General features: G+C 43.8%; 1 protein-coding gene across 2 annotated transcripts; it reads right to left on the bottom strand.

The window, feature by feature from the left end:
- Positions 1 to 11,614: 11,614 nt before the first annotated feature.
- Positions 11,615 to 14,610, bottom strand: LOC125261806 (gastrula zinc finger protein XlCGF8.2DB-like). Of its 2 annotated transcripts, XM_048180354.1 has the most exons (4): positions 14,437 to 14,610; positions 13,605 to 13,741; positions 13,315 to 13,363; positions 11,615 to 13,211 (listed from the first exon to the last, which is right to left on the bottom strand). In XM_048180354.1, the coding sequence occupies exon 4, from the start codon at positions 13,204 to 13,206 to the stop codon at positions 12,070 to 12,072; it is 1,137 nt and encodes a 378-aa protein (XP_048036311.1). In that variant the 5' UTR covers positions 13,207 to 13,211; positions 13,315 to 13,363; positions 13,605 to 13,741; positions 14,437 to 14,610; the 3' UTR covers positions 11,615 to 12,069. The 2 variants fall into 2 exon arrangements, with proteins under 2 accessions (XP_048036311.1, XP_048036312.1); XM_048180355.1 differs by lacking the exon at positions 13,605 to 13,741.
- Positions 14,611 to 18,277: the final 3,667 nt, after the last annotated feature.

Raw genomic sequence — 18,277 nt, 5'->3', positions numbered from 1 at the left:
AAATACCTGAAATCAAACTCAGTGGTTTATAGCAGCCTACATTTGTAGGTAACTGTATTTGTAGGACAATTTTTTCTGAATTAGACCAGAGGGAAGCACACAAAACTAGTAAATTAAGTGCTTACTTTGCTTCGCATCGCAACCGCATTTTACGTCTATAGACCTACAGAAAATGTAAGATATTTTTGATGAAATCCGAGAGGTGTTTGACTCATCCATACAGCAATATAATCAACATTTTCAAGGTCCAGAAAGGTACTAAAGACATCATTAAAACAGTTCAAGTGACTGCAGTGGTTCAACCTTAATGTTAGTAGTTAGTAATAGAGAAGAGAATACTTTTTGTGTGCAAAAACAAAAATAACGACTTTATTCAACAATCTCTTCTCTTCTGTGTCATTCTCATATGTTGTTTTACTGCATTACTGCATGATTTTTACCTGTTAAGTGTTTCTGCTTCACACCGGGCTGTTCGTCTGTTTTTATCTTGTTAAAATGTGTTTTCATGTCTTACACACTTCAGCTGGACTTCAACTGGACAATTAAATTTACGATTCCCACTGGTGCTCAGAGGTGGTGTGTAGTGTTGTTTTTGGCAGCCTTTTTAATTTTAGTTTTAGTCTAGTCTCAAGCTGTCATTTTTTTATTAGGTTTAGTCACGGTCATACTCTTTTTAGTCTAGTCAAGTTTCACATGACTAAAGGTCTGAGCATTTTAGTCTTATTTTAGTTTTCATAACATTGAGGTTGAACCACTGTAGTCACGTCAACTGTTTTAACGATGTCTTTACATTCTTAAATCATTGTAGCCTACATTTAAGAAGTAAAATTACTTTAAAATATTAAGCTTTGTTTTCTGAAAAATGAATCAAATTTAAGTTAAACAAGTACAGTGAGGCTAAAGGCACACCCATAAGGAAATGTGCTTTTTACTTCTCAGGTAGTGTAGATTGCAGAAATACATGTTTTAACGGAACATTGATTGAACAGATTATGTGTGAAAATAAATCATAAATGTGGTTTGTTTAAAAATCTTATAAATGTATGAGGTGGCGAGGGGGCCTTTTACTCCACACACAGATCATAAATTATTTATTATACAAATACTTTAGTTAAAATAATATGTATATAAGTGTATATATATATATATATATATATATATATATATATATATATATATATATATATATATATATATATTATTTTTTTTATTTTTTTCCACATATATATTAGGCCTATATATTTTTTTTGCAGTGAATAAAAAAGATACGTTTTTAGCTCAGATTTCAGATTCAGTTAAAACTACTCTCAGGGAAAATGGAAGTCTCTTTAACAGTTTTGGCCAAGCAATGGAAAAAGGGTCAGGGTCTCGGGATCATCAATATTCTCTGCTCAGATGACCTCAAACATCTAACAGATGTTTTTGTACTCAGAATAAGGTCGGAGATATTGGTGTCTATCAGGTCACCAGATCATGAGCTGATCGCGTGAGCAAAGTGCGCCTTCCTTTTGAAACACTAAACGCAAACTGACTCATCATTAAAACACAAAAACATGTTGCGCTTTCGATTTTAGATCCTTTGACAAAGCATTGCAATGGCGTAAAACAACATTAGTGACCTGTTATATGTTGTTATGAGAAGTGTAAAATATTTTTGGTTTATTAATGAATGGCACTGTATTTTAAATAGCTAATCAAACTCGACAGGTTTAGGTTAAATATTTGTGGATAACTGCGTATGCTGCAGATCAGAATAAAAACGTCTCGGTTACAAAGGTAACCCTCGTTCCCTGAAGGAGGGAACGGAGACGTACGTCGGATGACCGACGAATAGGAATCTCGCTAGAGAGGCCAATCTACTTCGAGTGTAACTAAACGAGCCAATGCACATTGGCATGCAATCATATGCATCAGCTGCTCGCCTCGCAGCGCGGGTATATAATGAGCAGCAGGTGCGTTGCATCTTCAGGTTTTCGCTGAGGAGCCGAACCCAGCAGGTGGCAGCATCAGCAGGACAGCGCCTGTGGCGACGGGACGTACGTCTCCGTTCCCTCCTTCAGGGAACGAGGGTTACCTTTGTAACCGAGACGTTCCCATTCAGTCGGTCACTTCGACGTACGTCGGATGACCGACGAATAGGAATCCCTACCAAAGCGCCACAGGAGGTGCCCTCTTCCAGTGCTCTGTTGTGAGCCACCTGAACCCCCTTGCCTAAGGACGGTGGGACCGGGCTCACACAGAGAGGGTCGATCACTGTTGTTCCCAAAACCCACTCAGTGAGACTATAGATACCACTGGGAGCGTAACCTTACGTCAGATAAGGAACGCTGCGGAAGCCATATCCTTCCCCGAAGGAGTTATATGGATAAGTACATATGGACTAACCTTGTAGGTTGTACAACATATGGAAGAACTGGGGTGACTCCAACTTGGTGGGTTCTCCCAGAGGGAAAGACACGGGCTTCGATTAGGAGCAACCGTGGAAAGCCGCATATGGGATCCCCGTAGGGTCACACATATGGAACCCAGCCTAAATCCGGTTCTCAAGGATTCAACGGAGTAAGGCCTGGCGACCGACGCTCCGCCACGTCGGCTGCCGAAGGGATGTCGGAGGACTCGACAGGGTCTGCCTTGTAGGGACTCTCTGGAGAAAAGAAGCGCATGTCGCGCAGCAAGCGGACACTAAGCCGGGGCCTCTCCGTGCCTCTGACCTGAGGCGAGAACACGGGAGGAGACCGGCTCCACACGAAGGCTATAGTACCTAGCGAACGTGTTAGGTGTCGCCCAGCCCGCAGCTCTACAAATGTCTGTCAGCGAGGCGCCACGAGCCAGCGCCCAGGAGGATGCTACACCTCTCGTGGAGTGAGCATGCAACCTGAGCGGGCAGGGCACGCCCTGAGCTTGATAAGCCAGGGCGATGGCATCCACTATCCAGTGGGCCATCCTCTGCTTGGAGACAGCCTTTCCCTTCTGCTGGCCTCCGTAACAGACAAAGAGCTGGTCTGAGGTCCTGAAGCTTCGAGTTCTGTCTATGTACCGTCGCAAAGCGCGGACTGGACAGAGCAAAGCCAGGGCTGGGTCTGCCTCCTCCGAGGGCAGCGCTTGCAGGCTCACCACCTGGTCCCTGAAGGGAGTGGTGGGAACCTTGGGCACGTAGCCAGGCCGGGGTCTCAGTACCACGTGGCTGTCGCCCGGCCCGAACTCCAGGCACGATTCGTCGACCGAAAATGACTGCAGGTCCCCTACCCTCTTGATGGAGGCCAATGCAACCAGCAGCAAAGTCTTCATAGACAGAATCTTTAAGTCTGCTGATTGCAAAGGCTCAAAGGGAGCAATCTGGAGTGCTCTTAGCACCAGAGCGAGGTCCCAAGAGGGTATGGAGGGAGGTCGAGGAGGATTTAACCGTCTCGCCCCCCTAAGGAACCTGATGACCAGGTCGTGCTGACCAACAGATTTGCCATCTATGTGGTCGTGGTAAGCGGAGATAGCAGCAGTCTGGACTTTGAGGGTGGAGGGGGACAGCCTACGCTCCAACCCTTGCTGCAAGAAGGAAAGCACGACTCCGATCGAGCATCTTCGGGGGTCTTCTCGGCGAGAAGAGCACCACTCGACGAACAGGTTCCACTTCGAGGCGTAAGCACGTCTTGTAGACGGTGCACGTGCCGAAGTGATGGTGTTAAGTACCTCAGGGGGTAAGTCACCTAGAACCTCCGCGTCCCGTCCAGGGGCCAGACATGGAGTTTCCAGAGGTCTGGACGCGGGTGCCAGAGAGTGCCCCGTCTCTGAGAAAGAAGGTCCTTCCTCAGAGGGATGGGCCAGGGAGGGGCTGTCGCGAGGAGAGAGAGTTCTGGGAACCAGGTCCGGTTGGGCCAGTAGGGCGCAACTAGCAAGACCTGCTCCTCGTCCTCCCTGACTTTGCACAGTGTCTGTGCAAGTAGGCTCACTGGGGGAAACGCATATTTGCGCAGGCCCCGGGGCCAGCTGTGTGCCAGTGCGTCTGTCCCGAGTGTTCCCTCGGTCAGAGAGTAAAACAACTGGCAGTGGGAGGTCTCTAGAGAGGCATACAGGTCTACCTGAGCCTCTCCGAACTCCTTCCAGATCAGCTGAACCACCTGGGGGTGGAGTCGCCACTCTCCTGGCAGCGCAGCTCGTGACAGCTCGTCGGCCACACGGTTGAGCACACCGGGAACATGAATGGCGCGAAGCGACCTCAGATGCTTCTGACTCCAGAGGAGGAGATGGCGGGCGAGTTGCGACATGCGACGGGAGCGTAGACCACCTTGATGGTTGATGTACGCAACGGTCGCAGTGTTGTCCGTACGGACCAGTACATGCTTGCCCCGTAGCAGGCCTTTGAGGCGGCCCAGAGCAAGACGTACTGCCAGCAACTCGAGGCAGTTGATGTGCCAATGCAGATGGGGTCCCGTCCAAACCCCTGACACTGCATGCCCGTTGTACGTGGCACCCCAGCCGGTGGCCGAAGCATCTGTGAATACCACAGCATGCCGGGACACTTGTTCTAGGGGCACTCCTGCCCGAAGAAACAAAGGGTCCGACCACGGGCTGAAGGCTTGGCGGCACTCCTGAGTGATTGGCACCCGGAACGTGCCGTGTAGCCACGCCCATCTCGGGACTCGGCCGTGAAGCCAGTGCTGAAGCGGTCTCATATGAAGCAGACCGAGCGGTGTTACAGCCGCTGCGGCCGCCATATGCCCCAGGAGCCTCTGAAAAAATTTCAGTGGGACCGCTGTCCTGCCGTTGAAAGTATTCAGGCAGTTCAACACCGACCGAGCACGTTCCTCTGTGAGGCGTGCTATCTGTTCGACCGAATCCAACTCCATACCGAGAAAAGAGATCCTCTGCACTGGGGCGAGTTTGCTCTTTTCCCAGTTGACCTGAAGCCCCAACTGGCTGAGGTGACTGAGCACCAAGTCCCTGTGTTCGCACAACTGATCCGAGACTGTGCTAGGATAAGCCAGTCGTCTAGATAGTTGAGGATGCGAACACCCTGTTCTCTCATGGGAACAAGGGCTCCCTCCACGACTTTCGTGAAGACGCGGGGAGACAGGGCGAGCCCGAAGGGTAGGACCCTGTACTGGTATGCTCGACCTTCGAACGCGAACCTCAGGAATGGCCTGTGTCGCGGAAGAATCGAAACATGAAAGTACGCGTCCTTCAGGTCGATCGCTGCAAACCAATCTCGGGGACGGATGCATTCGAAAATGCGTTTCTGCGTGAGCATTTTGAACGGTAGCTTGTGGAGGCTCCGATTCAAAAGACGCAGGTCCAAGATCGGTCGTAACCCGCCGCTTTTCTTGGGTACAATGAAGTAGGGACTGTAGAACCCTGACCTCATATCGGCTGGAGGGACCGGCTCGATCGCGTCCTTCGCCAGTAGGACTGCGATCTCCGCACGCAGGACAGGGGCATCGGCAGCTTTCACTGTAGTGAAGAGGATGCCCCTGAACTTGGGGGGGCGCCGGGCGAACTGAATCGCATAGCCGAGCCTGATGGTCCGAAGGAGCCAGCGAGACGGACTGGGGAGCGCTAGCCAGGCTCCCAGAGACCGAGCAAGCGGCACCAAGGGGACCACCGGCGTACCCGCCGCGGGGCAGCGAGGTGGAACGCAGGGACGCGGCCCGGGGGCTCTCTGTATGAGGCGGCCCGAAAGCGGGGTCACAGTGTGCTGTGCAACACTTACCTGCTTCCACAGGTGGACAGAGGGAGCAGTCGAGGTTTTGTCTGCCTGCTGCTCGCTGCTGTCCGCTGGCGACAGAAGAGGTGGATGAGAGTGGTGAGGTTCTTGCCCTCCCACTGCCCTCCGAGCCCTCTTCGGACCCGGAGATAGAGGAAACTGCTCTTTTATTGAAAATTTGGGTACCGCTGGTCGTTGGGCCAGCGGCGGAACAAAAAGGGGAAACAAAAGATTCTCCACCCGGCCCTCCTCCGGGGGAAGGAGCGGTGCGGTCACCACCTCCTGAAGAGCAGTCCCATCCATCTCCGGGTCGCCCGTCCTAGGGCCGCTTGGACTTGGCCTTGCCACCCTTCTTTTTAGGGGGTGGCGGGACGGGCTGGGCACCCCGCCCGCGACCGGCTCCACGACGCCGCTTGGATGGAGGCTGCTGCTGCGGCGTGGGAGCGGGGGCGGCCGCAGGGGGGCGCCCTCGGCGACGGGCAGACTGAGGTGCCGCCGGCGGTGGGGGTGCAGCAGCTGACCGCCTCGGCAGGATGTGACTAATGGCCTCAGACTGCTTTTGTACAGCCGAGAACTGTTGGGCAAAGTTCTCGACCGCGTCGCCGAAGAGGCCGGTCTGGGACACGGGGGAATTAAGAAACCTGACCTTGTCGGTATCCCTCATGTCCGCGAGACACAGCCAGAGATGGCGTTCCTGGACCACCATGGTGGACATCGCACGACCCACTGACCGCGCCGTAACCTTCGTCGCACGAAGCGCGAGGTCCGTCGCGGTACGAAGTTCTTGTAGAACTTGCGGATCATGACCACCCTCGTGTAGGTCCTTCAGTGCCTTGGCCTGATGGACCTGCAACAACGCCATAGCGTGTAAGGCAGAAGCGGCTTCCCCACAGGCCTGATAAGCCTTGCCGGTAAGATCCGACGAGTGCTTACAGGCCCGGGAAGGGAGAGACGGCTCCCCCCGCCAGGTGGAGTTAGGGCACAGTTGCATAGCAACGGCCCGTTCCACAGGGGGTATGCGCGCATAACCCTTCGCCGCTCCGCCATCAAGGGTGGTGAGGGAGGAGGACCCACCGACACGGTTTCGGGCAGTAAAAGGTGCCGTCCATGTGCCAGTGAGTTCTTCATGCACCTCCGGGAAGAAAGGCACTGGGGTGGGGGACTGAGAACCAGCCCTTGCCACCCCGAGAAACCAATCGTCCAACCGCGAGGGCTCGGGACACGGTGGAGGATTCCACACGAGCCCGACCCTGTTGGCGGCCCGGGAAAGCATAGCCATCATTTCCGGGTCTGAATCGGGCACAGATGTCACTCCCGAAGGAGGCAGCTGCGCCGAATCGTCATCCCCGAAAGTATCAGGCTCACCCTCCGATGCAGCGATCGACATCTGGTCGTCATGGGGAGCTCCGAAGGATACGGATGGTACACACCTCTGGGGTGGTCCACCGCGTTCCCCCGGCAGCTCTACTGGCTGCGGAGTGCACGAGGGATGAGGGTTCCTAGGGGGTTGGTTCCCCGAAGGAAGCGCGCTCACCGTGATCCTCAAGTCACCAGTCCCAGCGCCCGAAGCAACCCTCTGAGGAGGATTGGAACGAGGCGCCGGGACCGGGACTCCACCCCTTTGCAGGAAGTGGAGTCTCGACCGCAACTCCGCGACGGTCATCATCCCACAATGGGTGCATGACTCGTCCACAAACGCCGCCTCAGCGTGCCTTAAGCCCAAGCACGTGATACAGCGCTGGTGACCATCCCGAGGCGCCAGGTAACGACCGCATCCAGAAACACACAAGTAGAACGACATCTTTAAAAAGACGCAAACTACTCGTGTAAGCTCTTTCAGGAACTGCTCTTTCAAGTGCCGAAGCACGCAGGGGAAAGCCGCTGCAGCACAGACAGGGAAATGTGCAGCCTGTCGTGTGCACTCTCCTTGGAGATGCCGCTCTTACCAGCCGTGAAAACAGCTTTTCAGCGCTCTTTAAAGCGCACCGTACCAGCCGTAAGAACGGCTTTCACAGCTGACACACAGCTTTCTTTGCTCAGTGGGCAAAAAAAGAAAATAAACAAAAGGAGAGAATCGGCCCCGCTGCTGTGCTGTTCCACCTGCACCAGACGAGAGAGCAGTAGAGAGAGCTGGCTCGTTCCTTTCACACTCGCTCGTAGATACTACCATGTGTAGTTCGGCTCCGAAGCGAAAAGCTGAAGATGCAACGCACCTGCTGCTCATTATATACCCGCGCTGCGAGGTGAGCAGCTGATGCATATGATTGCATGCCAATGTGCATTGGCTCGTTTAGTTACACTCGAAGTAGATTGGCCTCTCTAGCGAGATTCCTATTCGTCGGTCATCCGACGTACGTCGAAGTGACCCACTGAATGGGAACAGTTGTGTGTTGTTTAACCATGCAAAGCCGCATGTACTATTCATCATGTTCATGTTTTTGTCTGCTTGACAGGACCATACAAATGTGTGGATCTTGTATTAGAGCAGTAAAAATGTGGTGCTTTGAGTACAACATGGCCCCTCATGGCAAAGAACTCTCAGAGGATTTGAGAATTAGAATTGTTGCTCTCCACAAAGATGGCCTAGGCTATAAGAAGGTCAGGCACACCATGAAACTGGGTTACAGCACAGCGGCCAGGGTTATAGAGAGAGGTTTTCCAAGACAGGTTCCACTTGGAACAGGCCAAAGAAGTTGAATCAAAGAAGTTGAGTCCTTGTGCTATGTGTCAGGTGCAGAAGCTGGCTTCAAAAAACAGATGCATAAGTGCTGCCAGCATTGCTTTAGAGGTTGCAGTAGCGGAAGGTCAGCTTGTCAGTGCCCAGACCATATGCCGCACTCTGCAACAAGTCGGTTTGCATGGCTGTCGTCCCAAGAAAGAAGCCTGTTCTGAAGCTGGCTCACAAGAAAGCCTGCAAACAGTTTGCTGAAGACAACCTGTCCAAGAGCATGAATTACTGGAACCATGTCCTGTGGTCTGATGAGACTAAAACAAACTTGATTGGTGGTGTCCAGCATGTGTGGTGATGCCCTGGTGACGAGTGCCAAGAAACTTGTGTCTTGCCTACAGTCAAGCATGGTGGTGGTGGTAGTATCATGTTCTGGGGCTGCATGATTGCTGCTGGTACTGGGGAGCTGCGCTTCATTGAACATGGATTCCAACATGTACTGTGTGCAGCTCTGGTGAATTCCATGCCCAGGAGGATTAAGGCAGTGCTAAATAACAATGGTGCTCACAAAAAATATTGACACTTTGGACACAGTTTTGAAATGTTCACTTAGGGCAGTGGTTGGCAATAGTTGGCCCGTGGGCCAAAACTGGCCGGCCAGAAATAATATCTGGCCCACGCCCGCAGCCAGATTATTTGGATAGTGGATCTTTGTCTCATGGTGCCGTCTAATATTATCACCGTGTCTACACCAGGTACGCTGTGCCGCAACAGCTAAAAGCTATCTACACTGAACGCAACAACCCAGCCGTTGCAAAGCACTTGGACTACATCAGAAACAAAACGGGGAATCCGTTTACTGTCGGAAATGTAATCGTCGCATCCAGTGTAGACAATATCATTATAATGAGTTCTATTATCTTTTGTAGTGTCGTACCACTTGCATCCGGTGTCGGTTATATTCTTTGAAAACAGCGACAACTTCATTGCAGATAAGACACATCAGCTTTGCATTCACAAAACAGGTAGGATGAACACATAGTTGTCTTTCTATTCTTCTTTGTATGCCCTATTTTCACTGTCAACTTTCCTCTTTGGACTCTTTGATAGTGTCATTTTCTCTCACCAGCTATCCTAAATGTTAACATCACTCTGCACACAACGTAATAGCAATAAGTTAGGCTCCATTGTGTAACAAGCAAATTAAAATGTGACACATTATTCACAATATGGAAAAAGGAAATAAAACATAGTTTGTTAAGAGCATGACTCAAACATGCCATTAATGGGCTTATTCAAGTTATTTTTATCCATTCCGCATCTCCCAAATATGTGTTTTAGCAAGGCGGTCTGTGTTGCAAGTTGGTGAATGAAGATACTTGCCGGGTTACATGTCACTACTCTGCTTTATTAATTTATCCAGTGTAAAACCCGGACACCGCCACACAAATGTGGCTTTTTGTCAATGCCTGTCCTACAGGATTTAACACAGAGTAACAGCATAATACCAGTTACAAAAGACACTGTAACAGTCTTTCACGTGCAATTCTAGTTGTATTTTTCAGTTTATTTCTTAAATTATCCTTTGACTATGTTCTGGCTGCCATCTAGGGGTGAAAATTTGTTTTGGCCCGATGCCAAACTTAATTGCCGACCCCTGACTTAGGGTGTACTCACTTTTGTTGCCAGTTATTTAGAAAATAATGGCTGTATGTTGAATTATTTTCAGAGGACATAATGTCACATTTATTTGTTTTTATAGACTGGATGTGACAGAACCCTCTCTGGCCCACTAAGTTCAAGGAGTGAGTAGTCAGGTGGTCTGGATGGAAATGACAAACAAACAATAATTCAGCTAAACGGATCCTGAGAGTCAGAGTAACAGGATCATGAGACGCGGCGTTCACTCAAACACAGTCGTATATTATTAAAGAGAAAACAAAGATTAAAAAAAACCCACAGACAACACAAAACACCAATGACACCACATTAATTTGAAATAAAACAAAAAATATCTTTGAAAAAATATATTTTAAAAATTATTTATAATTATTAATACGGAAACAAAAGTCACCTGTAAAGTGTCTTGAGACCTGAACACTCACCTTGATCAACATAAAGAATAAAAAATCTCCTCCACCTTTTCTTTCAAATAGCTACAAGTTAAATCATGACTTAGTTTTTCTAAAGGTTACTATAAACATTTGATTCTCCATTTAGAATCGATTCTGGCTGTTTAAATGCTGAAACATGAACTCTGAACATTTACTTTTTATTTGTGAAGCACTCGATCTCAAGCCTTTTAATGATTACAGTCATTCGCTTCATATAATGTTAGGATATACAGTAGAGAAGGGCAAATTTGAAGTGAAGTAGTTATTTTAGCAATTGCTTATGGTGCATGAGGGACCGTCTGAAAACTCCACACACAGTGCAAAAACAGTAGCAATGTCCAATAAATCATTCAAATGACTTTTTAAGTTTTAACATACAGAATAGCTGCAAGAGGTCTTTACCGGGTTTCAAGCACCAAAGGCTCATGTAGTCGATACGGTAATATTGTTGTAATGTAATAATGGGTTATTAAGTGCTTCTTTATGATAATATACTTAGTAGGCTATTAAAAGAGACAATGTCATCTCTATTTGGACAGCAAAGCAATACATTCAGTCATCTTGTTCAATCCCATTATGGTGCAAGAAAATGAAGGTAGGCCAAACATTTAATAATCTTTAAGTATTTTGGAGATCACAGATTTCTGTGCAAACCAATTAAATTTTGTGAAACTATAGGCCTAATGAATTTCTATGCATTTATGTAGTTTTTTTGTGACGTTTGGTCACAACTACATATATCTTGTGTGCACAAAGTCCAGATGTCACAAAAATAAAAAATATATTAAAAATGCATAGAAATTGTTTGTCTTCTTGCCACACTGATCACAGCTAACTGGTTTTTCATGAGGATTTATCCTGTCTGAAAAAACTCTTTCCACACCTTGAATGATAAAAGGAAATATTTTGTTCATGGTTTTTTTCTCCACATGAGGGCATGTGTGAGGCTTCTTTCTGAGCGCTGTGGGGCTTAATGCAGCATTTCTGTGTGAAACATTTTCACAGGTGGCTTTTTATTTTTATCCTGTATAATTTTTAAGGCTCTGCACTTTTATTTTTTTTTTCCCAGACAGATCATAGACAGATCTTCTTACTTTCTCTCTTCCTTTAATGTATGCTTTTGAACTCCCCTTTACGAAACATGATGAAGATTTGTCTTTATTTAGCTCACCTTTGGTTTATTTGTTTTTAGTTTGGTAGTTTATAGTTTACATCAATTACTATTTATCAGACTAAAATAAAGTTTTAAAATTGGCAGTGCACAGATTTCTCACAGATTATTTATGCATTTATTCGTTCACATCTTAACAATGAGGCTTTTCGGTTAAAGAAATATGTAGAATAAACACAAGAATAAAAAAACATAAATCTATGAATGTAATGCAATACTTCTGTTCTGCTGCTCCCCAAAATTAAAGGAAAACATCTCTATAAATTCTGATATTTCATAGAAACTGTATTTGAACAATAACGTAAAAACTTTATCTGAACAATAAAGTAAAAACAACTTTATCTGAAAAACAGAGTGAAAACATCTTTTCCAAACATAAATTAAAAACAAGCATTTTCAGAATCTCAGATTATGTATTTGATCAATGATAGTGACTTGATGTTTGCGGCTCCTCATCACTATGAATTATATGTATGTGTTTGTTTAAGTGGCTTTTTTGTGTGAAACTCTTTCCACACTGCGAGCAGCTGAACGGTTTTTCTCCAGTGTGAATTCTTTGGTGATTTGTCAATTGACTTGCTGCTGTAAAGCTCTTCCCACACTCGAAACACATGTGATCCCGTACAGCATCATGCAGTTTTTGGTGCTGTTTCAGATTGTCCGGTCGTGAAAAACTCTTTTCACACAAAGAGCACTTATGGAACCTCTCATCCGTATGCACCATCAGGTGCCTTTTTAGAATTGACGACGATGTAAATTTCTTCTCACACTGATCACAATTATATGTTTTTTCTCCAGAGTGACGATGCATATGATAACGGAGACCCGACAACTGTATGAAGCTCTTCCCACACTGATGGCATGTGTGCGGCTTCTCTCCAGTGTGAATCCTCATGTGTTTGTTCAGGTGGACTTTCTCTTTGAATCCATATCCACACTGAGTGCATGTGAACGGTCTTTCTTCAGAGTGACTTTTCAGATGCTTTCTGAGATTTTCATGTGTAATGAAGGTCTTGCCACACTCCACACAAGCATGAGTTTTCACAGAAGAATGGATCTTCTGGTGCTTTTTGCAATTGGCCAGCCGTGAAAAACTCTTTCCACACACTGGACACAAGTACGGCCTCTCGACTGCGTGAATTGTCAGGTGTTTGTTGAGATATGATGAGGATCTAAACTCCTTGCCACACTGATCACAGCTGAATGGTTTTTCATGACAGCGCAGATGACGACTGAGATGAATCTTTTGTGAAAATCTCTTTCCACACTGTTGACATGCGTGAGGTTTCTCTCCAGTGTGTATTCTCACGTGTCTGTTAAGGTGGCTTTTGAGCATGAAACTCTTTCCACACTGAGGACACATGTGAAGCTTCTCGCCAGTATGAATTAGTTGGTGCTTTTTAAAGCTTCCTTTTAGTGTGAAACTCTTTCCACACTCGCGGCAAGTGAAAGACTTGTTGGTCTTTGTAGTTCTTCTGTTTTTTGATAAATTCTTTTTTGTGACATTATCATGGTTCTTCTCTTCATTCAGCTCTTGACTTTGCACTTGGACATCCATTTGGTCTAAAATAAACAGATTAAGAATTTTGAATCAGTTAAAAAGATCAAGAGAAAGCAACAGAGGTCAAGTATTTGTTTGAGCATCAAGTATCAGGTCTGCCATTACCTTGTTAATACAATCAAATCTGGATATCAGCTGCGATACAATGGGTAACCTGTGAACCAGAACCACAGACATGATAATAAAATCAACAACATTGTAAACATAAAATACCCAGCCTTTTCATTTAAGTGCATCACTAATCATTTAGATGTATTATCTGTAATGTGATATTTAATCATTCCAATATGCATTGAATGAAACATTTGCTCACTGGTCTGTTTTTAACCTTGCACTTGTTCAGTACGCTTGTAAAAAATATATATTTAAAAAATTAAATATATTTTTTATTACACCTCTAGTTGGGTCATTCAGTTGGTGTTGGACTGGACAGCATCTGCTGGGAATTTTGGGATCCCTAAAATTGATGTTGGAGTCTGGCTTCACTGCTGGTGTGAAATAATGTGGCTAAAAGCACCAGATCTGGCAAAATCTAAATAGAAACGCATAGTATTTATTAGGTCATTTGTGTGTTTACTTTGATAAATGCATGTGCTAAATAATAATACTTTTTATTTTCTATATTAATATTACTAATATTGTATGATCCACATTGTGTTTGCAAAACGCTTTAATATATGATACTATATAAACGGCATAGAGTTAGTTCACAATTGTAAAGCAGAACAGGATAAAATCATTAGATAATATATATATATATATATATATATATATATAGAGAGAGAGAGAGAGAGAGAGAGAGTAAAGAACAACAAAAGCACAATCTAAGTGTAAACAGGTCAGAATGTTCTGCAGGAACATGTTACTGTCATTTATTTTTCCGAACTCTTTAAAATTCCATAACCATTATCTACTGTTCTTATAAAAAATAAAATTTAATGTGCAAATCTGGTTGTTCAACAACGAATATTTATTAAAATGCGTATTTATTCTAGGTTATTGCGCTCAGTCAGTTGATTACTGTTATGATAAACGTTTGTGAAATGAAAATATTCGCATGACGTTAAATTAATTTACAATATATAGTGTAAAGATATCTCTCAAGCATAAAACGCTAGAATTGTCCGTTTTTTATCAGAACATGATGACACGATAACGGGACTAGCGGGCTTTGAACAGAGTGGCACGTGAAAACTGCGAAATTGATCAACCGAACAGAAAATTTACCTCCACGTGTGAATCTGCATCCGCCATTCGTCGACGACGCTCCACAATTCACACTCTTGACAGCCTCGTCAGCGTCACTATTAAAGACCATTTTCAGCTTGAACCGGTCAGAATCTCAGCACTGACTCCTGTCGCCTCTTGCACCGCGTTCGGGGCGTGGCTATGCATCGCTCCGCCCACAGCTACTCTCATAAGCTCGTCATCTTTCAGTCATGTGCTCGTAGTTTGTGTAGGTCAGAGCATTGAATGATAATGAGCAAATTAATTCTTTTATGTCTTTCAAAAAGCCATCAAAAACGCATGGAAAAATATTAGTTCAGGAATCGTAGCCTATTTTGCTATTAGGTCTCTGAGAAGATGTCGATATCTTCAGTTAAAAAAATAATGACAGACTGTTTTTTTCTATAATGTAGGCCCTAGCGGATTAAAAAGTCGGATATTATGCTGTGGATGCAGTGAAAATAATAAGATGCTTTAGATTTTTCTTTCCAGTGTCATTATTTTTTTGTTTAGTACTGTCCTGAGTAAGATATTTTACATAAAAGATGTTTGCATTTAGTTCACAAGACAAAACAATAGTTGAATTTATTAAAATAACCCCATTCACAAGTATGTGAACCATTGATTCTCAATACTGTGTGTGGTTACCTGATGATCTACGACTGTTTTTATGTTTTGTGATGGTTGTTCATGAGTCTCTTGTTTGTCCTGAGCAGTTAAACTGAGCTCTGTTCTTCAGAAAAATCCTCCAGCTCCTGCAGATTCAGTTTTCAAGCATTTTTGCATATTTGATCCCTTTCCAGCAGTGACTGTAGGATTTTGAGATCTGTGTTTTCACACTGAGGACAATTGAGGGACTCAAACTCAACTATTAAAAAAGGTTCAAACATTCACTGATGCTCCAGAAGGAAACACGATGCATTAAGAGCCGAGGGGTGAACACTTTTGAATTCAAATATCAAGGTAAATTGTACTTAATTTTTCTGCCGGGAAACATGCAAGTATCTTTTGTTGGTTCCGAAGGGCAGTACTAAATGAAAAACAATGATATTTAAACAAAATAAGAAAAATTGTGACATCTTCATCCTGTTCAAAAGTTTTCACCCCTCGGCTCTTAATGCATCGTGTTTCCTTCTGGAGCATCAGTGAATGTTTGAACCTTTTTTAATAGTTGAGTTTGAGTCCCTCAGTTGTCCTCAGTGTGAAAAGACGGATCTCAAAATCATTCAGTCACTGCTGGAAAGGGTTCAAATACGCAGAAGATGCTGGAAAACTGAAGAATCTGCAGGAGCTGGAGGATTTTTCTGAAGAACAGAGCTCAGTTTAACTGCTCAGGTCAAACAAGAGACTCATGAACAACATCACAAAACACAAAAGCAGTTGTGGATCATCAGGTAACCACACACAGTATTGAGAATCAATGGTTCACATACTTATGAATGGGGTTATTTTAATAAATTCAGCTATTGTTTTGTCTTGTGAACTAAACGCAAACATCTTTTATGTAAAATATCTTACTCAGGACAGTACTAAACAAAAAATAACATGCATTTTTTATTATCCCTCTTATTTTATTAAAGGTGCCCTCGAATGAAAAATTTAATTTATCTTGGCATAGTTAAATAACAAGAGTTCAGTACATGGAAATGACATACAGTGAGTTTCAAACTCCATTGTTTCCTCCTTCTTATATAAATCTAATTTGTTTAAAAGACCTCCGAAGAACAGGCAAATCTCAACATAACCGACTGTTACGTAACAGTCGGGATCATTAATATGTACGCCCCCAATATTTGCATATGCCAGCCCATGTTCCCAACATTATGAAAGGCATTAGACAAGGGCAGCCAGTATTAACGTCTGGATCTGTGCACAGCTGAATCATCAGACTAGGTAAGCAAGCAAGAACAATAACGAAAAATGGCAGATGGAGCAATAATAACTGACATGATCCATGATATCATGATATTTTTAGTGATATTTGTAAACTGTCTTTCTAAATGTTTCGTTAGCATGTTGCTAATGTACTGTTAAATGTGGTTAAAGTTACCATCGTTTCTTACTGTATTCACGGAGACAAGAGCATCGCTATTTTCATTTTTAAACACTTGCAGTCTGTATAATTCATAAACACAACTTCATTCTTTATAAATCTCTACAACAGTGTAGCATTAGCCATTAGCCACGGAGCACAGCCTCAAATTCATTCAGAATCTATGTAAACAATATAACAGTATACAATACTCACATAATCCGACGCATGCATGACGAACACTTTGTAAAGATCCATTTGAGGGTTATATTAGCTGTGTGAACTTTGTTTGTGCACTGTTCAAGGCAAGCGCAAGCTTGGGCCAGTAGCCCTGAATCGGCTCATTTATAATGATGCCCCAAAATAGGCAGTTAAAAAAATGAATTAAAAAAAATCTATGGGGTATTTTGAGCTGAAACTTCACAGACACATTCAGGGGACAACTTAGACTTATATTACATCTTTTTAAAAAACGTTCTAGGGCACCTTTAAAATAATTCTCATTTTCACAGATTCTGCAAAGGGTTCACATACTTTTTCATGCCACTGTACAACAACTCAATATTATACCAGACAATATATGGAAATTTAACTATTTAGATTATTTCTGGATAATCATTTGAACTTAACTCTAAATATGAACTGTATCTATAAGAAATCTATGCAGAGACCATATATTTTGAGGAAATTAAGTAGTTTTGGTTTGAGCAGAGAAGTTGTTATACAAATCTTATTGAGAATGTCCTGAGGTATTGTCATGAAAAAGGACAATAAATACATTTCATTTCATAATTCCTATTCAGTTTCTTTGACAGAACGCAGTTCTTTTCCTTTTAATATAAAGTGAGGAATTAAATAAGAGTCACTGTCGTATCACTGCTGTTTGTTGTTGGCTTTAGAAATGCTTTCCATCAAGAGGAATAAGTTCATAGCAGTAATTAACTGTTCAGAGGCAGTAGGAGAAAAACAGGAAAAAAGTAAAAGAATGTGAAGATTTAGATGGAAACTTTAATAGATCATCATATACAAAAATAAATCATACAAAATATTTTACAGTGAAATTGCTTGCGTAATCTTCGTCGTCCCTCTGCTGATAGACAAATTTACAATATCTCTTCTGTAGTCAAACTCTTTAATAAATCTTGTAAAAACTTTTCCCAACACTGTCTGTATTGCACAATAAATCTGTCTATGACTTTTTTTTTTTTTTAACTTTGCTTTAATCGTTTGCAGCGTATTTTGAGTTTTACACCATCCACATTATAATCAATATCTAACAAATTTGAAACAATTCAAAGTTGCTATTTTCAGCACTCATTTTCATGAGCATTACTATAAAATTCAAGCACACATGCCACTGAAGACGCTGTGTGTCTCTGTGTCTTCATCTCTGTAGCCGCTCCTTATTCACCATCAGCTGATCCTGAGGAAACTGAACTGACATCTAAATACTGAGAGTCCTACAGTTGGTTGGTTTGAATTTGACCGATTCGACTCAGGCTTTGGAATTTCAGAATGATAGCATCATTTCAGATGCGATAAGTCCAAGTATTATTCCAGTTATGAATTCATTATTCTGTCACAAACTTTTTTAATGCATGTTTTATTCCTAATAAATCTACTAGAAGTTTCTTCTCCAAATATGTTTCCATCACGTTTTATGTGCATTTTATTTTGTTGAATAAAAAGTAGCCTATCCACAGTGTATGAGTTACATTTATTCATATCTTGTGCAGTATCTTAAAATGTGCAGACTTAGCCGTTTTTTCAGAAAACTAATATGAATCATTTAACATTCTGTTCTACTTA

The sequence above is a fragment of the Megalobrama amblycephala genome, unplaced genomic scaffold, assembly GCF_018812025.1.
Source record: "Megalobrama amblycephala isolate DHTTF-2021 unplaced genomic scaffold, ASM1881202v1 scaffold490, whole genome shotgun sequence".
Lineage (NCBI taxonomy): Eukaryota > Metazoa > Chordata > Actinopteri > Cypriniformes > Xenocyprididae > Megalobrama > Megalobrama amblycephala.
This window is presented reverse-complemented; position numbering and strand designations above follow the sequence as displayed.